Source organism: Mesocricetus auratus, unplaced genomic scaffold, assembly GCF_017639785.1.
Source record: "Mesocricetus auratus isolate SY011 unplaced genomic scaffold, BCM_Maur_2.0 Super-Scaffold_100008, whole genome shotgun sequence".
In the NCBI taxonomy this organism is placed as follows: Eukaryota; Metazoa; Chordata; class Mammalia; order Rodentia; family Cricetidae; genus Mesocricetus; species Mesocricetus auratus.
In genome coordinates, this window is record NW_024429192.1 from 43,862,782 (window position 1) to 43,885,482 (window position 22,701).

At 40.8% G+C, this 22,701-nt stretch overlaps 1 protein-coding gene across 1 annotated transcript in view; it reads right to left on the reverse strand.

Moving 5' to 3' along the window:
- Positions 1-22,701, reverse strand: part of Morc1 (MORC family CW-type zinc finger 1) — a 167,369-nt gene that overhangs the window by 93,571 nt on the left and 51,097 nt on the right. Inside the window, exons 9-12 of the mRNA XM_040750317.1 lie at positions 17,229-17,354; positions 6,895-6,974; positions 5,471-5,541; positions 2,478-2,542 (exon numbers count right to left, since the gene is read on the reverse strand). Coding sequence (XP_040606251.1) covers positions 2,478-2,542; positions 5,471-5,541; positions 6,895-6,974; positions 17,229-17,354 — 342 coding nt within the window. The remainder of the gene's footprint in view (positions 1-2,477; positions 2,543-5,470; positions 5,542-6,894; positions 6,975-17,228; positions 17,355-22,701) is intronic.

Genomic DNA, 22,701 nt, shown 5'->3' on the forward strand with positions numbered 1-22,701 from the left:
AACTTGGCTCTTCAAAATAAAATCTTGACACTTCATGTGTTTCCTACTTGCAGCATATTCTCAAATTCCCAAAGAACCTATGTAGATTAAACTGTGCCAAAAAAAAAAAACAAAAAAAAACCCCACATTCTCTAGCTTTCTCTCTAACGTTTGCCAGCACTCAAGAGATAAAGGAAAGCTAATAAAGTGAATTTACATGGCAACAGATAGGCTAGGTACTACTGGTTTTTTTGTTTGTTTGTTTGTTTGTTTGATTGATTGATTGATTTCTTGAATTTTTTTACTCTATCCCTCTATATTATATTTTTGTGACTTTTCTGTTAAGTGTTAAAACAAAAAATGAGAAATGGCGGGATGTGATGAAGACAGCTGTGGTACAAGGAGACTGCTGGAGCTGGGGAAACCACCTGGATGTGAGAAGCCGACTTGTTCACATTCACAGTATCCGGGTAACCAAGAGCTACTTGAACATTGTCACACCTGTCACCTGGGAAAAATGTCTGCAGAGACACAGGATATGGTGAAGACTACGACATGATTTTAGAAATGAATTTGGGAATGATTAGAGGTATAACAAATCTTCCTTTCTCAGCCCCAAATGGCAACAAATAGGATCTTTCCTCTGTTCTCACAGGTTGACCTGCTGACAGGGGTTAATGTATTATGTAATGCCAAATGCCTACATATAACTAATATATAAATCAAAGCTTTTTGCAAAATCCTTAACTATGAGATCCCAATTCTGCAGCAAACTAGAATACTGACAGTGCAAGGGGGTCCCAAAACAGAGCACTAAAAGATATGTCATCATCATTCTATGGTAAGGGACAATCTGATTATCTACAGAGTTAAAAGCACAGGTGCGGTAGTACACATCTTTAATCCTAGCATTGGAGAAACAGAAGCCAATGAATCCCTATGGGTTCAAGATCAGCCTCATCCACATAGTGAGTTCTAGGACAGCCACAACTACATAGTAAGACCCTTTCTAAAACAAAATGAGAAATCATGGCATTTTTGTGGCATAATGCCATTACTTTGTATGCTAACTTTAAAAATTAGCACTCTCCAATAAAACCATTCAAGGGATCTGCCAGCATCTCTGGTACTGGTTAATTTTAATACAGTTCACTATGGCTAAAAACAATTTATCAAACTTTTTCTTTCTGAAGACTAGGAATCTTAGTTTTCAACAGAAATTTCTATGAAATTTAGATACTTTTTTATAAATGCATAACATCTTAAATTTACTTTTGATACTTGCAAAATTAGCATTTAAGCTAATACTTAAAGTTATAAATATATAACCAAAATCATGCTGAAAATTAATCATCATTCCCTAAAAGGAAGTTTCTCAAAGCTGTCACTTTTCAAAGTTTGACTTGGTTTGCATAGCAGTAATTTTTTGTTTAACTTGCTAAAAGTCAGGCTTACAAACATAAATAGTTGGTTTTTGGATAGCCTTGCCATTTTTATTTTGTGGTATGAATAATATAAATCCAGAGATAGATACTGGGGTTCAGCTGAAGATCAGGAAAGAAAGCAGCTAAATCACTAGAGAGCTCTTACCTCTGCGAAGGCTTGGGCAATCCTGTGCTCAACATGTTTGGAGATTAATTGCTCAAGACCAAATGCCAGCTCTGACATTGCTACTGTCTTATATACCTCTCTAGTGCTGGGATTAAAAGAGTGAGCTCTGTTTCTCTTTTAGACTAACTCACTCTCATGTAGTCCTGGGTAGCCTTGAACTCACAGAGATCCATCTGCCTCTTTCTCCTGAGTCCTGGGATTAAAGATGTATACCACCACTTCCTGGCCTCTATGGCCGTGGCTACCTTTGCATTCTGATCTCCAGGTAAGCTTTCTTAGGCCATAAACAATATACCACCACAACATTTTAAATACACGTAAGTGACACATTCCTCCAAGTGTCATTTCTCATTTTAAATTTTAAGCTCTCTAAAGCAATGAGTGGGGCGCTACTCCTTTGGGGGTACAATGACTCTTTCACATGGGTTGCCTAAGACCATCAGAAATATTTACATTGCGATTCACAACAGTAGCAAAATTAAGGTTATGAAGTAGCAATGGAAATAGTTTTATGGCTGGGGTCACCACAACATGAGTAACTGTGTTAAAGTGTCACAGCATGGAAAGGTTGAGAACCACTGGAGTAGTGAAGGACAGATGACAGAGGGACAGTGAAGCCGTCCTATGATTGCCTGTTGTGTCTCTTCATATAGACATCGCCACAAAGTCTACACTGCCAAAATCTGAGAGGGTTTCTGGCAATAAAAACTTCATCTGTTTTACAATGTGTGTCTTGGTTGGGAAGTATCATCACATTAAGATTTATTATCATAATCTATCACATGCTAATAAAGAGAAATTGTCATAACTACCAAATCTGCCCATTTAGAAAGAAGAACTTGATACAGCATGGGAGGGCCTCACAAACAGAAAGCCTTAAGCCTTACCTCTGTTTCTCTCGAAGATGTTTATGCTTTGTTTCCTCATCTTCCTGAGCTTTCTGTAATTCACCCTGGAGAAGGACATTTTAGTTGAGAAGAAACATAAGGACATTGAATTGATACAAACTGAGGTGACACCCGGTTCTCTGCAGGTTCCGAGCCAGCAGTGACAGCTCATCTTGTCTAATGCAGTTCACATGGCAGGAACTCAACAGACACAGAAACAGGTTTCAATCCAGTGTTTCCACACTGAGCCCAAACCTATCATCTTCTTTGAACACATTCTAAGATCCCTCATTTTACTCACTATTTGGTCGAAGGGTTTTGACACAAACCACACAAAAACTTGAAAAAGTTATTCAGTGCATATAGGCTCTGACTTTCTTCTAAGGGAATAGGAAACCTGGATGTTGCAGTCACTGAGCCATTTCGGGGGGGGGGTGGAGTAGTAATAACTTTTGCTAGTAACCCTCCTAATATGTCTCCTCCTTATCAAATTCTGGACTGATACTTGCCAAATGATTCTCAGGTTTTTTTCTTTTAGGGTGCTCTAAAGCCATCAACAGCCTGTCTTTCTTTTCATCTGATACACTGGATTACCACCCCCATTATCGCTAGTGTATTTCCATTCCCTCTAATTAGTCTGAAAAGGAAGAGTTCGTTATTACTGTTCTCACAGCTAAGAATAAGCTTTTATGGAGACTAGTTGGGAAGAGAAAGATCAGCAGGAGGCAGGAGGACAAAAGAGGGTAAGGAGGTGAACTGATAAAAATGCATTATACGCATGTATGCAAATGTCATAATGAGACTCATAATGTGTAGCATATGCTAACAAGAGACTGATGGAAGCAGAGGCAGACACCCACAGCTAAACACTGCACTGAACTCCTGGAAGCCAGTGACAGAAAGGGAGAAATGATGAGCAAAGGAGTTAAGACTGGGCTGGTTTAACCCACAGAAACAGTTACTTGAACAAGGGGAAGCTCTTGGACTCCAGATTGATGGCTGTGTAGAAAGCATGGGACTGACCCAGACCCCCTGAATGTGGGTGTCAGTGAGGAGGCCTCGGTAGTCTATGTGGCCTTGGTTAGTATTTATCCCTGGCGTACAAATGGACTTTGGCTGCCCATCCCACATTGAGGGATGCTCTCTCAGCCTAGACTCTTGGGAGAGGGCCTAGGCCCTGCCCTGGATGAAATGACAGGCTCTGGAGATCCACCATGAAGGGCCTCACCCTCAATGGGGATCAGAGTGGAGATTGGGTTGGGGACTAGGGGGCCTGGTCAGGAGGGTGGGGGAGGAAGGAAGGGAGAGGGAGCTGGGATTGACATGTGAAACAAGCTTGTTTCTAACTTAAATTGAAAAAAAAAGATCAAAAAAAATAAATAAAAAAGAAGAGACATTGCTGTCTTTAATCTCAGCACTTGGAAAGTAGAGCCAGGCAGATCTCCATGAGTTTGAAGGCAGCCTGGTCTACAGAGATAGTTCTAGGGCAAGAAAGGAAACACACACACACACACACACACACACACACACACACACACACACACACACAAATCCCTGTCTTGAAAACCCAAAAAAAAAAGTAGAGATTTAAAGAGCTTCACTTATCACATGACCGATGGTACCTCTTGGTGATGGCACTCTTTTGATGACTGCATCACTGCTAAAACACCACTTCCCTATCTTTCAAGTTAAAACTAGTGTGTGTGGGGGGGGGTAGAGTGCACAGAATTCATATTAAGCTCCTTGGAAGCATGTGAGAGGCCAACAGTTCAGGTCACTCTGCTTTGCTGTCTTCTCTACACTAAAGTATCCAGGACACTTCAGAGCTACAAAGCAAGCTGGTCCAAGAGAGACTGTTCCACACAGAGCACTCAGCCCAGAGAAAAGGACAGAAGCAAGACCCTGGCCCACAAGTGTCCATGGCTCTCAGCATAGGCAAAGGGCACTGATGCTCTTAGAAACAAAATAAAAAACTTTAAATTACAAAAAAAATAATAATATAGGTCTACTTTTTCCTTAAAAGTGAAAGCAAGAGTGTAACTCGGTTGAGCAAGCCACGGTTTTGCTTTGCTTGAGGCAATAACACATGCCCATCTCTGTCTTCACCTCTTCTGCATGACAGATAGGCTGGAGACTTTATTAGACAGATCCCCAGCTCATAAAGTTAAGGCCAAACCATTGCACAGATTTATTTATTTAATCTGTAGAAAGCGATAGAGAAAGTGAAAGGCAGTGATGGCCCTCCCCACTCCTGCTCATCTCTGCACGAAAGCAAACAGAAATGGTGCCTCGTGAATCACCACAGGGGAAGCATTATACCAAGGGTTTGGGAAAAGCAGACTTGCAGTACATATCTTGCAGTGATACTCCTTTTTCCGTTCGCTGCAGTATGCTGTAATTAATAATTATAGTTCTTTATAATGTGCCTTACTCGTGGGCATATTACATGGATTACAGAGATTGTTTATGAACTCTGCAAACCAACTCACAAGAAAAGAGCTTTGTAAGCTAGAAGCACTGTGATTAATATTCATAATTATGGTCTATGATTTCTAGGACTGGGAAGAAGGATTGCTTATTAGCCCTCTTCTTGCTTTCCCCATTTATCTGGGTCCACAGAGAGCTATAATTTGAATAGATATTTCTGAGGATGCTTCATAGGCTAGATATTTTTCTGTTATCTTCTCATTATTTCCTCTTTTCCCTGTATTGCTTTCCTTTTCATTTTAAACAAATCGGTGCTAAAGCTCTTTTGCCCTATTCCAAATTCACGCTAGATTTTGTTCAATTTTGCTCACCTCAGCCTTCCCCCTTCTCTCTGGGTTTCCTCTCCTCTGCACACACCTCATCTGTTTACCTGCGCTAAAACTGTATCCATCTTTTGAGTTTGTCCGTATTTGAGTTTAGAAAACACAAGAGGAGAGACAGCAGTGCACAGGAAAAAAAGTAAGTGGCATTCCTCGCCTTTGAGGATGACTTTTTGCATGTCATACCTTGGCAGAAGACAAAGAATTTGTGTTGGGCTGGTTGACTTTGACTTGCAGTTCTTTAAACCTGAGTTCAGCTGGAAACAGAAACACAATGGTTACAATACAGAGAGATTCTTCTAAGCATGTGTTTTCTATACTTGTAGCTATGGCCATCATGGACAGCACAGAGACTACAATCTGAAAATCAACTGTTCCTCTCAGAGATGTTACTCATTTTAACTCTTCTACTGGCAAGCATGAGGAGCTGAGTTTGACTCCCAACCACCAACATAAAAAGCATGGGAAACTGCATGTTTATACAACCCCAGCATTGTGGGGTACAGTCAAACAGAGCCAGAAAGCTCACTGGCCAGTCAAGTTCAAATGGAAGGGCAAACGTACTTCTCCAAATAGAGGAAATGTTCACCTTTGACATGAACTAACACAGCATCATGGCAGCCAGTTTCAAACATATCAATTAATCAATAATTTGATGGGGATTGTGCTAGTTAGCTTTATGCCAACAAGGCACAAGCTATAGTTATCTGAGATGCAGGAAGCTCAACTGAGAAAATGCCTCCAGAAGATCTGGCTTCAGAAGAGCCTGTAGGGCATTTTCTAAATTAGTAGTTGATGTGAAAGGGCCTAGTCTATTGTGAGCAAGGCTACTCTGGTGGGGCTCAGTTATATAACAAAGTGGGTTGAGCAAGCCATGGTAGCAAGTCAGTAAGCAGCATCCCCCAGGTACTCTACATCAGCTTCTGCCTCCCCCAGAGACTCTACATCAGCTTCTGCCTCCAGGTTTCTTCCCTGCTTGAGTTCCTGCCCTCAGGGATTTTGATGACGGAGCTGTTATATGGAAAAGTAGATGAAACAAACCCTTTGTTCCCAGAGTTGTTTTTCGTGTTTCATCATAAGAATAGGAACCCTATCTAGTAGAGTGATCATACTTAAGATGCTAAATTATGTATAGCTCAATAAAAAATGGCAAAAAATAAAAGCTAGGATTTGTACTAAAAAAAAAGATGCTAAATTACAGTTCAGTGAGATGGCTTAGCAGGTAAAGGTGTCTGCAACCAAGCTAGACACTCTGAGCTGATGCCTGAACCTGCACCATGGAAGGAAAAAACTGACTCCTGAAACTTGTTCTCTGACCTACACACACACACACACACACACACACACACACACACACACACACACACACACGCACACACGCACACACGCACGCACACAGGGTGGCAGGTAAATGTATAAAGGATACTAAATTATATCATAATTAAACCAGAGATATAAAGTACACTTTAAGTTCTAGAGATGGGAGCTACATTTGACTGACAGTGACAGTACCCACAATGCCTGGAGCAGTGTTTTCCTGAGAATTAGTGCTCACTTAACATTTGCTAAGTGGGTGAACCATAATGATTTGAATGTAGAAACTGATATACCCATTTTTACAGCTTCTTCTGCCTCCTTAACTTCAGTTTTAAACTTCCCTTTGAAAGAAGATGTCGCATACTGGTACTTTCTGGAAAAAAGAATAGAACATAATCAAGTCAGATTATCATTTTAAAGTGCATTAATAAGAGAATATTCTTCAGTAAGACTATATACTTCAGAGATTTGCAGTTGTTAAGAAAGAAATATTCATTGAGTAAGTTCAATCCAGCTGGTGCATTAGCAGACTTTATATTTTATATGAAAAATTACTTGCCTTTTAATGTGTGGTACTCTTACTTCAGGAAAATTCATAGTCAGGAAACTATGAGTCAAGAATGAGATAAAATCTCTTCCCACACATGTGTTCACTTACACATGTAAAACAGAACTCCCAAAAAAAGGAAGGCAAGATCACCCAACTGCTCCATTGTCAAAGTTTCTGGTTAATATACATAGTCCTCTCACTCGAATCATCATTGACACTGGATAAATGGCTTCTTTCAGTCCCCAAGCAATTATCTGGGCCTGACATGCTCACAAAAACACATAAAAATTCATTTGACCTACCAAAAGCCCCACTTTCTGCTGTTTGGATGAAAAATCCTATCTTTAAGGTCAATTAGTTCAGAACAGCAAGCAGATTCTAGAATAACCAAGGATAATGCAATATACGTATGTGCCCATGTATTTACTAACTCAACGAAAACAAAACAGGGGTAAGACGTGTGTTGAGGAGCATCTTCCCAACATCTGTTGATCAAGGAGGCTCCAGAGACCCCCAAAAGAATTACAGGCAATTGCTCTTGCTGTTGCATTCCTACAAAAACAAGTTGCTTAGAACCTATTGCTAAAGATGACACATGCTTTAGTTACAGGACATCAAGAAAGCAAGCTGTAACTGGTCTGGAAGCTTCCTCCCTGCTGGGTAGCCTTCAGTGTGGCAGAAGGTGTTAAACAGGCTTCTGGGAAAAATGATCACCAACATTCACACAGCTGTGGACTCCAGCCAAGCAAGATGAGCCCACTTGTGCCACTGTGGTGACTCTGTTATGGGAGTAACTAACTGCTTTCTTACTGGACTTTATGACTGCTCCATGGTAGAGAATTCACATCCAGTAGCATAAACCTGGCCAAAAGCCTACAGCTTGGGGCAGTCATAGGCCCTAATGGGGGAGCTGATGTTGTTATTTTGCTAAATGAACGCAAAGCGCCTGTCAAACTGTCTTCTAAATAGCTGTGTTTATGCTCACAGAATAGTGCTGTCTGCTGTGCCCAGGGTTGCTATTCCACAGTGGTCAGCAGAGACCACAGAAACTCATAACTTGTCAAAGCACAGAGAATAAATAACTTTGAATGACAAGACACACACAAATAGCCTATCTATAATCCTATCTCCAAAACTCCAGGAACAGGGCAGAAGAATCAGAAAGATTGTAAACTACAAAAGAAATAGAGTGGAGGAAAGGGGTAAAAAGCTAAGTTCTGAGCATGACACTGCTGCTGCAATCTTGAATGCAAGCAGCTGTGGTTAAAAGCTAAGACCTGCACCAGATCAGATCCATCGGCATCCAGCCATGGAAGTGGGAGGGGCTCATGGGGATACACCCCTCCTTGAGGATTTATACACAGATTACAGCTGATGGAGGAGTGATCATGTCTGTGATATATATTTCAGACTAGTGACTGATGTGGGAGGACCCAGCACACTGTGGCTGGTGCCACCCCTGGGCTGTGGTCCTGCTTAGTGTAAGAAAGCAGATGAGCAAGCCAGTGAGCAGCCTTCCTCCTTGGCCCCTGCTTCAGTTCTTGTCTCCAGGTTCCTGCCCTCAGTTCCTGCACTGACTTCCCTTCATGGTGCCACTAGAAGTATGAACCCTTTCTTCCCTGCGGTGATGGTATTTATCACAGCAATTATAGAGAGAACTAGGACAGGAAATACATTTTCATCAGTGGTATAAACAAGTTCTCACACACGGTCCTGCAAATAACCCTAATGAAATTCACTCGCACGCACAAGCATCCCTGCACGCACGCACACACACACACACACACACACACACACACACACACACACACAAAGATAGGAGTGGCTGCTTGGGAAATGAACGAGGATTAACAGAGAACAGGAGAAAGTAATGAGACTCAAATACATCATGTCCATGTATGAAGATTTCCTAATGAAATCCATTATTATTACAAATAATATATGCTAATAAAAACTCAAAAGAAGCTAGGCGGTGGTGGTGCATGCTATTAATACCAGCACTCAGGAAGCAGAAGCAGGTGGAATTCTGTGAGTTCAAGACCAGCCTGATCTACAAAACTACACAGAGAAACCCTGTCTCAAAAGACAAACAAACAAGATTAAAAAAACAAAAAATAAAAAACTTCAAAGAGGCAAAGTGTTGTGGAATAGGTCACCCTGGTGTTGTGGTCACCCTGATGTGGTTAAAGCCACAGATATTTATAGAGGATCCATGAAACCTGGTTCTTAGATCTTGGGTTAAATCGTCATAGAAAGAAACATTCTAAAACAGTAGACCTGCGAAAGCCCAAATCACTGCAAGCCTCACTCTGTGCTTTTGCCTCACACTCTTATTGACTCGGGAGCTCATCAGTCACTCAATATCTCGTTTACAAAAGCATAGGACAGCATTTTCAACATGACAGAGCTACAGGCTGCCCAGAGAGCTAGTAAAATGTTTCTCCTAAGCTAATCTGTGAATGTGTTCCTGGAGGAGATGACCCTTTCAAGGGGTAAATCAGCAAGGATAACCATTGTTTGCCTTTGCACTAAGTGTGCATTGCACTAAGTGTGCACCAGGGTGGTCAAACTACTGCCCATGGGCCAGACTGAGAGTCAATGGCTTCTTCCAAGACAGTCTCACATCTAATACACCATTTCTGGTTTTTTTAATTAAAGGAGGGGAAAAGAGTATACAAATGTGTCTATGTACTCACTAACATGCTTCCTACAGAAACAGTCTAGCAACCCATTGGCAAAGCCTTTAAATTATGGCCTCATCTAGAAATGCCTTTATATGTTCTGACTTTTTAAAAGTTTTTTTAAAGATTTGTTTTTATTTACTGGTGTGGGCCAATGCATATGTCACATGTGGGCAGGTACATGCAGAGACCCAAAGAGGGTATCAGAGTTCCTGAAGTTAGTTAACAAGCTGTTGTGAGTGTTTCACCAGGTCCTCTGGAATAACAGCAAGAGCTATTACCCACCAAGTCATCTATCCGGCCCTATACAGTAGCTTTTAACAATGTAAGCACTAATGCAACTTCTTCACTAATTGCTAATACAAACAAATCATACATCAATTAAGTGGTTGGTAGCTGGAGTCTGTTTATAGTTTATTGACATTATCTTATATTATCTAAACAGATACAGTACAGACATACACAAGACATAACACCTTCATGATCAAATGCTGAGCTGGTTTTCCTGGAGTCTTTCTACCTGTGTTCAGGTCAATATGTACCCCTTATAGGAGTGTAAGGTTGAGCCAATCACATTTGTAGCCATTCCATTTCATCTGTAGTTGAACGATAGTAATGGTACCAATCTCACAAGGTTGTTACAAGAAGCAAAATTTTAACACATCAAAAAACTTGAAGCAATGTTGGTTCACAGTATATGTTTTTCTTGTATAATCCCTCTAGTGTGTGTTTCAGAGAAAAAATACATTGGGGATTAAAAATGAATTGCTTTTCTTCTCATAATGTGAAAAATATGTAAAACTTGATGAGGGAATAACATGAAAAAGCAAATATTTTTAAAGTAACTAAATGTTTGGACTATGTGCTTGCTAGTATTTTGTTACCTTGACACAAGGTAATCTGAGAGGGCAAACTTCAGGGAGAACATACCTCCTAAAGACTAGGTGAACTGGCCTACAGGCATTCGCTTAATTAGTGGTTGATGTGGGAGGGCTCAGCCCATGTGGGTAGTACCACCCTTGTGTTGGTAGTCCTGGGTGCTGTAAGAAAGCATGCTGACCAAACCATGAGGAACCTGGCAGTAACAGCACCCCTCTGTGGCTTCCACATCAGTTCCTGCCTCCAGGTTCCTGCCCTGTTTGAGTTCCAGTCCCTGTTTGAGTCCCCCCCCAGTGATGGATGGCTCCCTAGATTCATAAATGAAACAATCTCTTTCCTTCCCAATTTGCTTTTGGCCAAGGCATTTTTTCATAGCAACAGAAACCCTAAGTATGAGAGATGGTTGTGTGGCTCAGGGGGAGAATTCTTACTTAGACTGTGCAAGGACCTGGGCTCTCACTCTAGCACAGCAACAGCAAAACCAAATGGCATCCTATATTCTTGCACTGAAATGTGTCAATGGGCAGTTATCCTAAGATTTAACTTGTAGTTCTCATTACTAACCTCCATGTCCATTTTGAGAGAAGCTAAGATTGGCCACAGATAAGAAACACCAATAAAATCTAAGGTGAAGTGATAATCAGTCTGTTCCTTTGATTTCTTTTTTATACTGAATATTGCTCATTCAAATCATAACCTTGGTGTAGTCCAAATTAGTCTCTACTATACTGGGAGAACAGCAAACCTAAGTTTGAAGGCATACAATTATTGGTGACCGTATCCTGAAATTATCATTTGCTTTTAAAACTCAGGTTCTAATCATATACTTTATCTGGTTTGAATCATTCATTTTAGGTCAGATTATATTTCAGAATCAAAATGAAATTAAGGGGATATTGTTTAAACAATGAAGCAATTTTTCAAAGAATGTGAATTGAACTATTCGAGCATTTTTTTTCTTTTGTACAAAGTAAAGGTGGCACTAGAGGTAGCAACTCTGCATTGGTGCTTTATTTACAGTAACAGGCAGAAAATTGGGTGAAACAAACTGATCCCAGATGATCTGCATACTGGTCTACAACTGCAACTTTAGAACTGTTTATGACAACTTAGACACACTCTTTGCATGCATTTCTAAAATTTTGAGGTGGCAAATCTGTCCTTTCTCATAGACAAATAAATTGTCGTTCAAATCTCCATTCCAGAGATGGAAGCCTCCAGCACGCCAGTAATTCTTGATGCTTCCCTCCACTCCATGCTAATGAAGTCTCAGGGAAAAAGAGCTGGAGTAATGTGCACGCACTGGAGGACAGGGAAAGTACTCCCCCAGCTCTTAGTATCTTAGTCCCTCATCTGAGGCCACAGGATATATGTATGTCCTGGGTCAGGCCTCTTAGCTCAGTGGCTAGGGCTGTCCTAACAAACACCCACCTCTTCTAGGGTGAGGAGAAGGTGCAGCAGCTGTAAGGGATTCCTCTACTTGATTCTCAGAAAACCGGTGTACAAGCAGTGATGGAGAAAGGTCAGATGTGCATCCCTTCTCTGTGAAAACAGCCTAACGATGTCATGCTGGACTAGCTCTGTCTTCTGTTCAACTGTTCCAGGTCTGCATCCCAGAATTCTATCAATGGCATGGCAGCCTTTCATGTTCACACACAACAGTGTTCTCCCCTCCACCCACAGGCCTATCAATGGTCTCTTCCAGATAGCTACTCTCCATTAAAGAGATGTATCTCAGTGGCATGTGTCCCTCCAAAAGGATCTGACTCTGGACATCTCCCTGTAGGCATGGTTGACTGGCTCTATGACTATCCTGTTGTACGACTAAGTTCCACAACCACATTTAGATATGAAATAAAACCAACATTATGGGTCGATTACACCATCTATTCACTATTTCACACCAAGTTTCTGGTATTGCTTTTATGATCTATTGTTGGGGGAAGTCCTGTGTGGTTATTTGGGGACTACAATGCAGCAGAGCCCAGGCGGCTGGCAAAGGGATAAACCAAAGCAGCTAGCAAAGAAAAAGCTTCTCTTTACAGAATGGGGATCAGGAGTGGGATCATAAATTTCCACGCAAAATAACAAAAGCTTTAAAGGAATTTTAGAAACAGAAGAACAGAGAGAAGCACAGATTTTGGTAGCAACATTTTTCTCAGGTGTGCTCTGTTTTGCTAGCCACAAGCTGAGATTCACGCAGCTCGCTTACTGGAGTCTTCCTGACTCGGCATAAAAAGAAAACAAAAACAAAAACAAAAACAAAAACAAAAACAACAAGGTTGTTTTAAGAGACTATGCTAACGATTGAAAGGTGTGTACATACAGCTGGAAGTGACAGCTTTTGCTGGATGTCGGCATGGACTGAGGCAGTAAGCTGGAGTCACGCTTACGCCCGCCATCTTGAAACGGCAGTTTAAAACAGCCACGGTTTTACAGATAAGACACGTGGCCAGAAAAACATAAAGATTTATAGTAAAGTCAGACTTGGATGAACAAAACCTCTAAAGGTTTACAGTGTGTTTAAAAATATACGTGAGATTGAGAGAGAAAATGAAACGGCAAAGTAGTAAATAAATACAAAAGCTGGCATTGTGGTGGCACACGCCGGTAGGATTTACTCCAGAGGCAGAGGTAGGCGGACTTCCAAAGAGAAACCCTGTCTCAGAGAAAAATAAATAAAAGTAAAATAAATAAAGTAATAATAGATAAATAAATAAGCCACGTAAAGATGGAAAATACAGAGAAAGTCTGGATACTGTATGCTATTGTGTTTTTGAGTTTTTTCATTACTAAGGAAGGAACAACTAAAGTACACTTGATTATAAATGCTGCTGAATTAATCCAACTTCTATCTTTTAAAAATGCCTTGACTTCAAAATTTAAGTATAAGGATATGTTACTGGAAAAAGGAGTTTTAGTTTATGTTTCCACAGAAAATGAAAAGCTGAGGATTCCTTCCAGTCTTCTGTGGTTTGACGAACCAAGACCCCCGGAAGCAGTGGATCAGATGTTCCAACAATTGAAACAGCTAAGATGATGCAGTCTTACAGACCCCGAAAATATGGACTTATACAGGTTTCTGAGTTTTGTCATGATCCCCATGGTATGAACAGTGCCCCCTTCCAGCAGGAAGCAGTTTGGAATGAGCGACGTCCTAATTCCCATCTTGTTTATAAATCTTTGTTTTCATTTAAATGGGGTTGTTTATAATTGGCTAGTGATCACAGCCAATCTTTTTTAATGGTAAAAAAGGGAATTATGGCATAGGTATTGTTTTTCATTTATTGATATAAATTCAAGGTCAATTTTGTGATGTGTATATTTCTCCTCTTGATTAAGTATTGTGCTTATACTGATCTTTTAAAACATAATGCATAATTGAATACAGACTATAGATAGTTACTTAGAATTTATAGTTAGGTAAGTTAGGTTTTCTAGATATACAGAAATATATTTGAGATAGATAAACAGTCTTCAAACCTCTCAAAGACCTTCAGAAAATGGCATTTAAAATGGTTTAGGGTTTTTCTTGACAATGAGAAATGTCTGTTCCTGGCAGCACCAATTACGTCTGAGAGGAAGATGGGCATCGACAAAACTCATATGGAGTTTGCTTTCAACATGGCAAGATTAGCCATTTGGGCAAGAAACTGCTCTTGCCTAGACTGACTGTTGCTGTATAAACTGGACATGCAGGACCCACAGAAAAGTGACTGCTGAACTCAGTCTTACAGGGTTCCTGCTTCATGGAAGATTCTACCAGACTTTCTGCAGGACACAGAAAAATGACTGACAGACTGCCAATGCAGATGGACAGTTTGAAATTTCCTGCTTTGCTGAGAAGTGTTCCAGACACACTGTGGCCTATGGGCTGAATATGGATGCCCCAACGTTACAGAGGAACTTTGGGTGACTGTCCAGGTGGCAAGATGTCTCTGTCATTTCTAGTGTTTATATATTATCCTTCTGTGGTCTTTGATGAAGTTGAAGATAGATAGTTATAATTATAGTTTTCCTTAGTTATGATAAAAGATACATATAGAACTTTGGACTCACAAGGATGGGATGGATGATATTTTCTTTAAATCTTGCTAAAATATTGTAATTATGTTCTTATTTGATAACTGTTCTGTTATACACAATTTGACTGTGTTAAAGTTAAGACCTTTCTTTTTGTTTAAACAGAAAAGAGGAGATGTTGGGGGAAGTCCTGTGCATTTGTCAATAAAGTACTGTTGAGCCTATAGGGAACCAAGATAGGAGGGACTAGGAGTCCAGGAGAACTCTGGGAAGGAGAAACACAGAGAGTCGAGATGTAACGCCATTGGGGTAGGAAGCCCGGAAACCTCTCCGGTAAGAGACATACTTAGATTAACAATTATGGGGTAATTACCTAAGTCAGAGCTAGCCAGTAAGAAACAAGCAAGGCCAACAGCTTCATAATTAATATATAGCCTCCTGTGTGTTTATTTGGGACTGATGCGGATCTGGAACCAGGCGGGCGGGAAGGCTCCTCACAAGGAAAAAGCTTCTCTTAACAATCTATCTCCACTAGGCCAGAGTCAACTATGAACTGAAGAAGTATTCATTCTTGGCTTTTTAATCAAGTTACTAATGAAAATATTGAGAGAGTATGATGAAGGAAAGAAGCTAGTGACACAGACACACACAGATTTGCAAAATGCCTGCTTCCTGGCAGTATAGAGCTAAAAACGTCACTTCAGAAGGTAAATGCAAACATACTGGGATGGGAACGGCAACTGTTTCACAAAAGTAATTCAGGCTGCAAAACTCTGCTTACTAAAATGTCCTTAAATCCATTTTCCAATGGTCTGAACATTTTTCTTAACCAAACTCACTAAGAGGAATAATTTGAAAAGACTAGCTGATTGATCCAGGAGACCCTGGGTACCTCCCACAAGAATGAAACTGATAGAAAGGAAAAACTGTCTGATATTTACCAGGGAATGAACAGCCTGATGAGGTCTCAGCCTGTGCACACTTTACTTTTAAAAGATGATCTTCAGTATAAACAGAAATCCACTGGTGTTTAGTGAGGGCACAGAATCATCAAAGTGATCTGTATTTTTAATATCACATCTCTGTGAGGAATTTTAAAGCCCCAGGCTAGAAGCTGATTTTTCGTGACACCATGACAACATAATAGATGGTGAAGGTCTTTTATCAAAAGTTAATGTGATATAGGGGAAGGAGCACCAAATTTGGATTAGAAAAAAAATAACCAGGAGATTGTGTTCTGTGAATATCTCTAACATCAATGATGATTTAAAACAAAATGAAACCCCAAAGAATCACTGCAGAAAATAATACAGGTAAAAAGTACATCTTTAGCCAGCATGCAAGCGTTGTCTCTGCCAGTGGATGGTAAGGCTCTTAAGCGAGAATTACTCTTCCTTTCTATCTCTCCAGTCTGACTCTCAGATTATGTTAATCTCTTGTACAAATTAATGACAACCCAGAAAATACAGCAGAAGTAACAAAAGATCATTGTGACTGCATGAATAGTTGGGTAAGACCAATTCCATATCGTGAAAATGCAAGCTTAACTTTTACATTAAAATATATCAAATAAGGGGCTGGAGAAATGGCTAAGTGGTTAAGAGCATTGTCTGGTTCAATTGCCAGCACCCACATGGCAGCAGCTTGCAACTGTCTCTAACTCCAGTTCTAGGGATCCGATGTCTTCTTCTGACCCCAGTGGGTCCTACTGGCAAGTGGTACATATCCATCCATACATGCAGTAAAACTACCCACACACATAAAATAATAAAATAAAAATAACTAAAATGAAGAAAACATTTAATACATATAAATATTATAAATGGATCCAATGTTTTTTGTGTTTTTTTAAGACAGGGTTTATCTGTAGCTTTGGAGGTTGTCCTATAACTCACTCTGTAGACCAGGCTGGCCTAAAACTCACAGAGATCTGCCTGCCTCTGCCTCCCGAGTGCTGGGATTAAAGGTGTGTGCCACCCAACGCCTGGCTGACCAGATATTTTTTGTCTGCTCATTCTATATGTATACCATGCATAAATGTATGTCATGCGTTGCTTAATGATAGGGATACTGTATACTAGTCTGGGAACTGTGTCATTAGCCATAGAGCGTACTTACAACATTAAGACACATGTGTCACCATTAAGTGGTAAAAATCCTGTGGTATCACTATCATATAAACCCATCCTGAGAACATCATTGTATGTAACAATAGCGTATGAAGCTTACTAGTTCAAATATTCTATGTAAACAGAAAACACACCCAACTGTGTTCTCTGCATGTAAACAATCAAAACTAACACACTACAGTGAACAAGCAATTTCTGTTAAGGGCCCTTACCATGCTTAGCTTGTTCCCTGCAGTGTTCAGTCTTCCCTGAGAACGATGTGAAATGCTTACCATCCATCAGTGACTCCATTTTGAGAATCTTAGGCATTTTATCAATTTTATATGTAAAAACTCTAAGAGAATAATCCAAAGGAAATGTGTTACCTGGGTTTGTAAAGAGAATAACATAAGTGCTTTGTCTGAACTCTTTTGGCTTGAATAAATATTCTCATCCGAGGATCAAAGTACAGAACAGCTGTGTAGGCTCTGAAAGACCGTCTCTCTGGAAGCCTGAAACAGAGAATGCCAAAGGTCACAAGGTGGAGGGTACACTTCTCTCTGGAAGGAAAAATAATCAAATGTTCATCTACTAAGCTCTGTCTTAGTTATTTCTCTGCTGTTGTGATAAAACACTATGACCAAGGTAATTTACTTAAGGAAGAAGTTACAGAGAGATAAGGATCCAAAATAGCGGGGCAGTGTGGCACCAAGCAGCAGACACCATGGCTGCAGTAACAGTTAAGAGATTACATCGTCAAACCACAAAAGGAAAGCAGAGAGAGCTAACTGGGAATGGCCTGAGCTTTTGAAACCTCAAAGTCCCAGTGACACGGCTCTTCTAACAAGGTCACACCTCTTTCTCCTTCCCAAACAGCTCTACCAACTGGGCACCATGTATTCACACATATTAGTCTATGGGACTCATTCTCATTCATATAACCTGCATGCTCTGAGAAGCATTGTTCTAGAACTAACGATGCTGCCAAAACCAGCAAATCTTACAACACTCACTGCACTAAGCCTCTCAACAGCAGACAACCATAGATAACATGCTTTGCTTAAAACTAAAATTTGTTGGCAACTAACCAATTCTAAGAAGACATATCAGTCACAGAAAATATATTTTTGGGGGGGGGTTCAAGACAGAGGTTTCCCTGTTTTGTTTTGGAGGCTGTCCTGGAACTCGCTCTGTAGACCAGGGTGGCCTCGAACTCACAGAGATCCGCTTGCCTCTGCCTCCCAAGTGAGTACTGGGATTAAAGGCGTGAGCTACCAACACCTGGCTCACAGAAAATATACTTTAAGTGACCCAGAAGAACAAAATTAAGAAAATAAACAATGTAATCTTCATTCTTAAACATATGAGATTGTAGGCTCACACAAACAAAAGGAATTCCCACTAAGCAGTTGTGAACAGAGAAATACAATGAGAAAATATCTCGTTTGCTTTCAGAATTATGAAAGGGACATAGAAAACTGAATTCCCCGTGTACAACAAGTATTAGAGTAAGTATTTATGGTCAGCTGAGAGGAGGCTAACATTATGTGTGAAAGAAGGGAAACAGAAAAATAAAAAAAAAGATAGAAAGACAGCAAGGCAAGAGCAAAAACAGTTTCAGCAGCCTGGGGAAAACTCCTGTGGCAAAGTGCATGCTGCTGGGAAGCACCTGTGCCTGTTAGCAGATCTTAAGTATTAGATCTGCTACTTGTGAGCTGTAAATATTCTCCAGTTAGACAAGAAACAGACAAAAGCAAGCTGAGCCAGGGTTAAGGGGTGGGCATTCCATGATTCTAAACCACAGAAAAGACTCCAAGGTTAAAGAGAGAACAGGGAGCCATTCTCCCTGGTCCAGACGGAGGCAGAGATGATGAGATGGGGAGGTATGAGTCTATCTGAAGAACCTGCTCAGCAGGTTCTCAGTCCAAGGGCAGAACTCCAAGGGATTCTGGAAACTGAAGGTGAAGCCCTAAGTAACCCACGGTTTTTCTGGTAAGACATAATTTCCTTTGGAAGCCATCTGAAGCTCAATAAAAGATAGGTAATTCCTTTCAATTGTTCAAATTTTCTGACATAAGTTATTTCAAAGTATCTAATATGCGGCTGTTATGCCATAAATATCAATGCACTTTTTAATTTATTTTTAAGTTAGCATACGAAGTAATGGCTTTATTACAGCATTTTCATGCATATATATACACATATGTATATCACCACTAATACACTTTTAATGTAATGAGAGAAACTATCTGCATTACAGTATTGCACTATGATAATGCAGTTTCATGTAGTTCCGCAGGGGTTAGATAATGAAGTCTCTCTTCCGTTGGGCAAGAAAAGTAGTAGTTCTTGTGATGCTATAAACATTCCAAGGTATCCTGCCATTGTTGAAATCCTTTCTGTGTGATTTGAAATTGCCCAGAAGCTGGGAACTCCTTATTTGTACACTTCTCAAAATGACGGTTGTCATTTGATGGTTAAAGTCAAGAATGATTCAGAGAGATTGTGGATGTTGATCAGAGGTGGAGTGCTTGCCAAGCAAGCACAAAGTCCTTGGTTCAATTCCCAGCAAAAACAACGGCATCATTTAGAACAGAGTTTGTGAACTACAGAAGTATGGTGAGAATTCAAAGTGATTAAACAAGTTCTGGTATACACAGATACCTACCCCTCACTTTCTACACACACGCGTGCGCGCGCGCGCGCGCGCACACACACACACACACACACACACACACGGAGCGTTCATATATATATATATATATGAACAATACATATGAACAGTAATACTTCTGTTTTGAGGCCCAGGATGACTTTTTTTTTAGACAGAATCTCTGTGTGGTCCTGCCACTTGCTCAAACCTGGCCTTCCTCAAACCCACAGAGATCCTTCTGCCTCCACCTCCTGGGTGCTAGGGTTAAACGTGTACACCACCACTCCAGTCCTCGGGACAACTTTAGTTCTGTACTCTTCTTGTCTCCTCCTCTTTAGGACTGGGATTACAGATGTGTCACTATGCCTAGATAACACTTCTACCTGTTGGTGCTGTATTTATTAATTCAGTAAATATTTACAGCTAAATACTCACACCATGCCTGTCAGGGGTCATCAAGACCTGCCTTCTGTGAGACAAGCCACAGGAAGGACTCGTGACTAAGATTTATCACAGATCTCTAATAAGGAAACTCATCAGTGCTGAGAAGAAAGTCGGGAAGTCTGGAGCAATCCACTGGCCAGCTTTCTTACATTTTTTTCATTTACATCAGTTCTTCATTTCTATGACCAGATAATCTGACAGAAATAACTTAAATGAGGAAGGATTTATTTGGGCTCCTGATTCCAGAGACATCACTCCATGATCACTAGGCCCCAAACACTTAGAAAAAGCAAAATGGTGGCAGGAGCATGTGGCTTTCCACTTCATGGCTGATCAGGTAGCAGAGAGCTAAACAGGACATACCTCCAAGAACCCCTTCACAATGACCTACTTCCTCCAGTGAGACTTCATTTCCTAGAGTTTACATGACCTCCCAAAATACTGCTTCATGTTGGAAAGCAATGATTCAATACATGTGCATTCTGTGAACACAGTGTCCAAAGCCAACATCTTCCTTTCTTGAAGGTCCACACAGTACCATCATCCCCAGCTATGAGAGTGCAGCACATATGCACTGTGTCCCATCTGAGGGAAATTCCTCAACAACTCAGTATACAAGGTCTGGGTTTGTAGGGATCTGGTAGAATGAGCACCTGCTACCTATGGCATGTCTAAGTTCCAGAATGCCAGAGGAAAACAGGTTTTTGGTGTAAGTCATTATTACCCCAGCATTATTTCTGTTGCTTCGAGAAAGATCCTGACCAGAAAGCAACTTAGGGAAGACAGACATTTTGAGGCTGATATCTCCAGGTTACTTTATTATTTCAGGGAAGTCATGGCAGGGACTTAAAGCTTTGCATCCACTGTCAAGACCAGAGTAAGGATATAACACATGAATCTTTGCTTGCCTGCTTCCTCTTAAGCTAGCTTTTCCCTGTCTCATATGCTTTGGGAATCTCTGCCTGGGAAATGGTGCTGCCTGCAATGAGCTGGGTTTCCCTACATCAACTAGCAATCAAGATAGTTCTCCCGGGACATGCATCCAGGCCAACCAGCTATAGATAATTCGAAATTAAGACTCTTCCTGAGTGATTCTAGTTTGTGACAAGTGGGCAGTTAAAACTGAGCAGCAAAATCAGGTTGTTTTCACAGTCTAGCCAGAGCAAGGCACCTTCATCAGTTCAATTAAAGGTTTCTATCAGTGCTGGGAACTTGAGTTATCAAAAGCCAGCCCTGGGCCAACCTTACTAGCCAGCTCTTCTGAAGATCAGTGCAGCCTTATTGCTTTTCCACGCTCATGTTTTCTTCAGTTCCTGTTTGTGACGAGCAGAACAGTGATACTTCTAATGTTTGCAGTCTGCAGTATGAAGAAAACAGCTAAATACAGGTTGCAAAGATTTTCATGTTCTAGATCAGTTAACCCTGTAGCCTCACCTCTTCCCAGCTTGGATAGCCTTTTAGAACTACTCTCAGTTCCCAAACATGGCTCACACTGTCTCATCTCCAGCCCATGACATGTGTCTTTCTTGTTCACTCTTAGCTAGCTCCTGTGGACCTCTCCAGATGCATCCTTGAAATGTCACCTCGTTTGAGTCCTTCCTGACCCTCCAGAGTGGTAAGACCCTCGCCTTTGCACTTCCCTCCTTCTGCACCTCCTGTCTCAGCAACTGACACTTAGAATTGTCACTGCTTGTGTGTTTTTGCCTCTCCATCAGGCTGTAAATTCCATAAGGTTGGTGACCTCATGCATTAAATAAATGTTGGCTGTATGAATGATCACTCGAGATTTCCCTTGTTTAATTCAGAATGGGCAGCAGAGCATTCCTTGTATCACGAGGTCTTTGCATGGAAAATCATCTTCAGTGGTGATGCTATAAAATTATATGAATAAAACCATGTACTTGAGGGGCTGGCATACAAACGCCCAGTTGTCAGGATACCTTCAGAAGAACGGCTTTGTTAGTCTCTGTAAGGACCTGCATTGCACATGTCTTCAAGGGCTTTTCTTGCCTCATTTCCACACAAATGCCCTTGCTTTCTGTCTCCTCAGGCTTTGCCAGGGGAGTCTATATCTCTATCACTGTGTGTTTTTCTTTCTTCAATTTCTATTTAATTGACTCTGATAAGAAACTGAAGAGAGTCACTCTCCCCCATCTCTAGCCCTCCCCACACAGAGTCATGTGGCAAACAGGAGTAAAGAGATGGCTATTTTAAGACTGAACCTGCCACAGAGTCTGAGAAATACAATGGGGAAGGTGCAGATTAGAACCAATGTTCTTTTCTCTTGAAAATAATTTCTCTTTTAGACTTGAGTCTGTCTGCGATTTGGCTTCTGCTGGCATAGTATAGCTGCTCAAGAGTAATAAGAACAGGAGACGCACATGGATGATAGGCAGAGATGCTGCAGCCAGGTCTCGCCTTTATATTTATCCACTGATTCAGATCCCCTGGAAGTGGAATTTGAGAACATAGGCTCTTTAACGCTGCTCCCAGACTCCTTCCCTCTATGAAGTTTTGAAGTCACTACCTGGCAGACCTAGCTGCCAGGTGATAAGTAAAGGAGAGGAACATGAGAGAGGGAGAACCGGTTCACCAGTGTTTAGAAATAGAAAGCTAATCCCTACAAACAGCCACAAAGGAAACCAGCTAACAGACTCCCTTTTCAGGCTATCAACTGAGCTATGCCTGCGCTACAGTATGAATGGCCCCATAAAAACTCACATTAAAATTTAAAGTTCATTGGGTGGCATTAAGAAATGTGA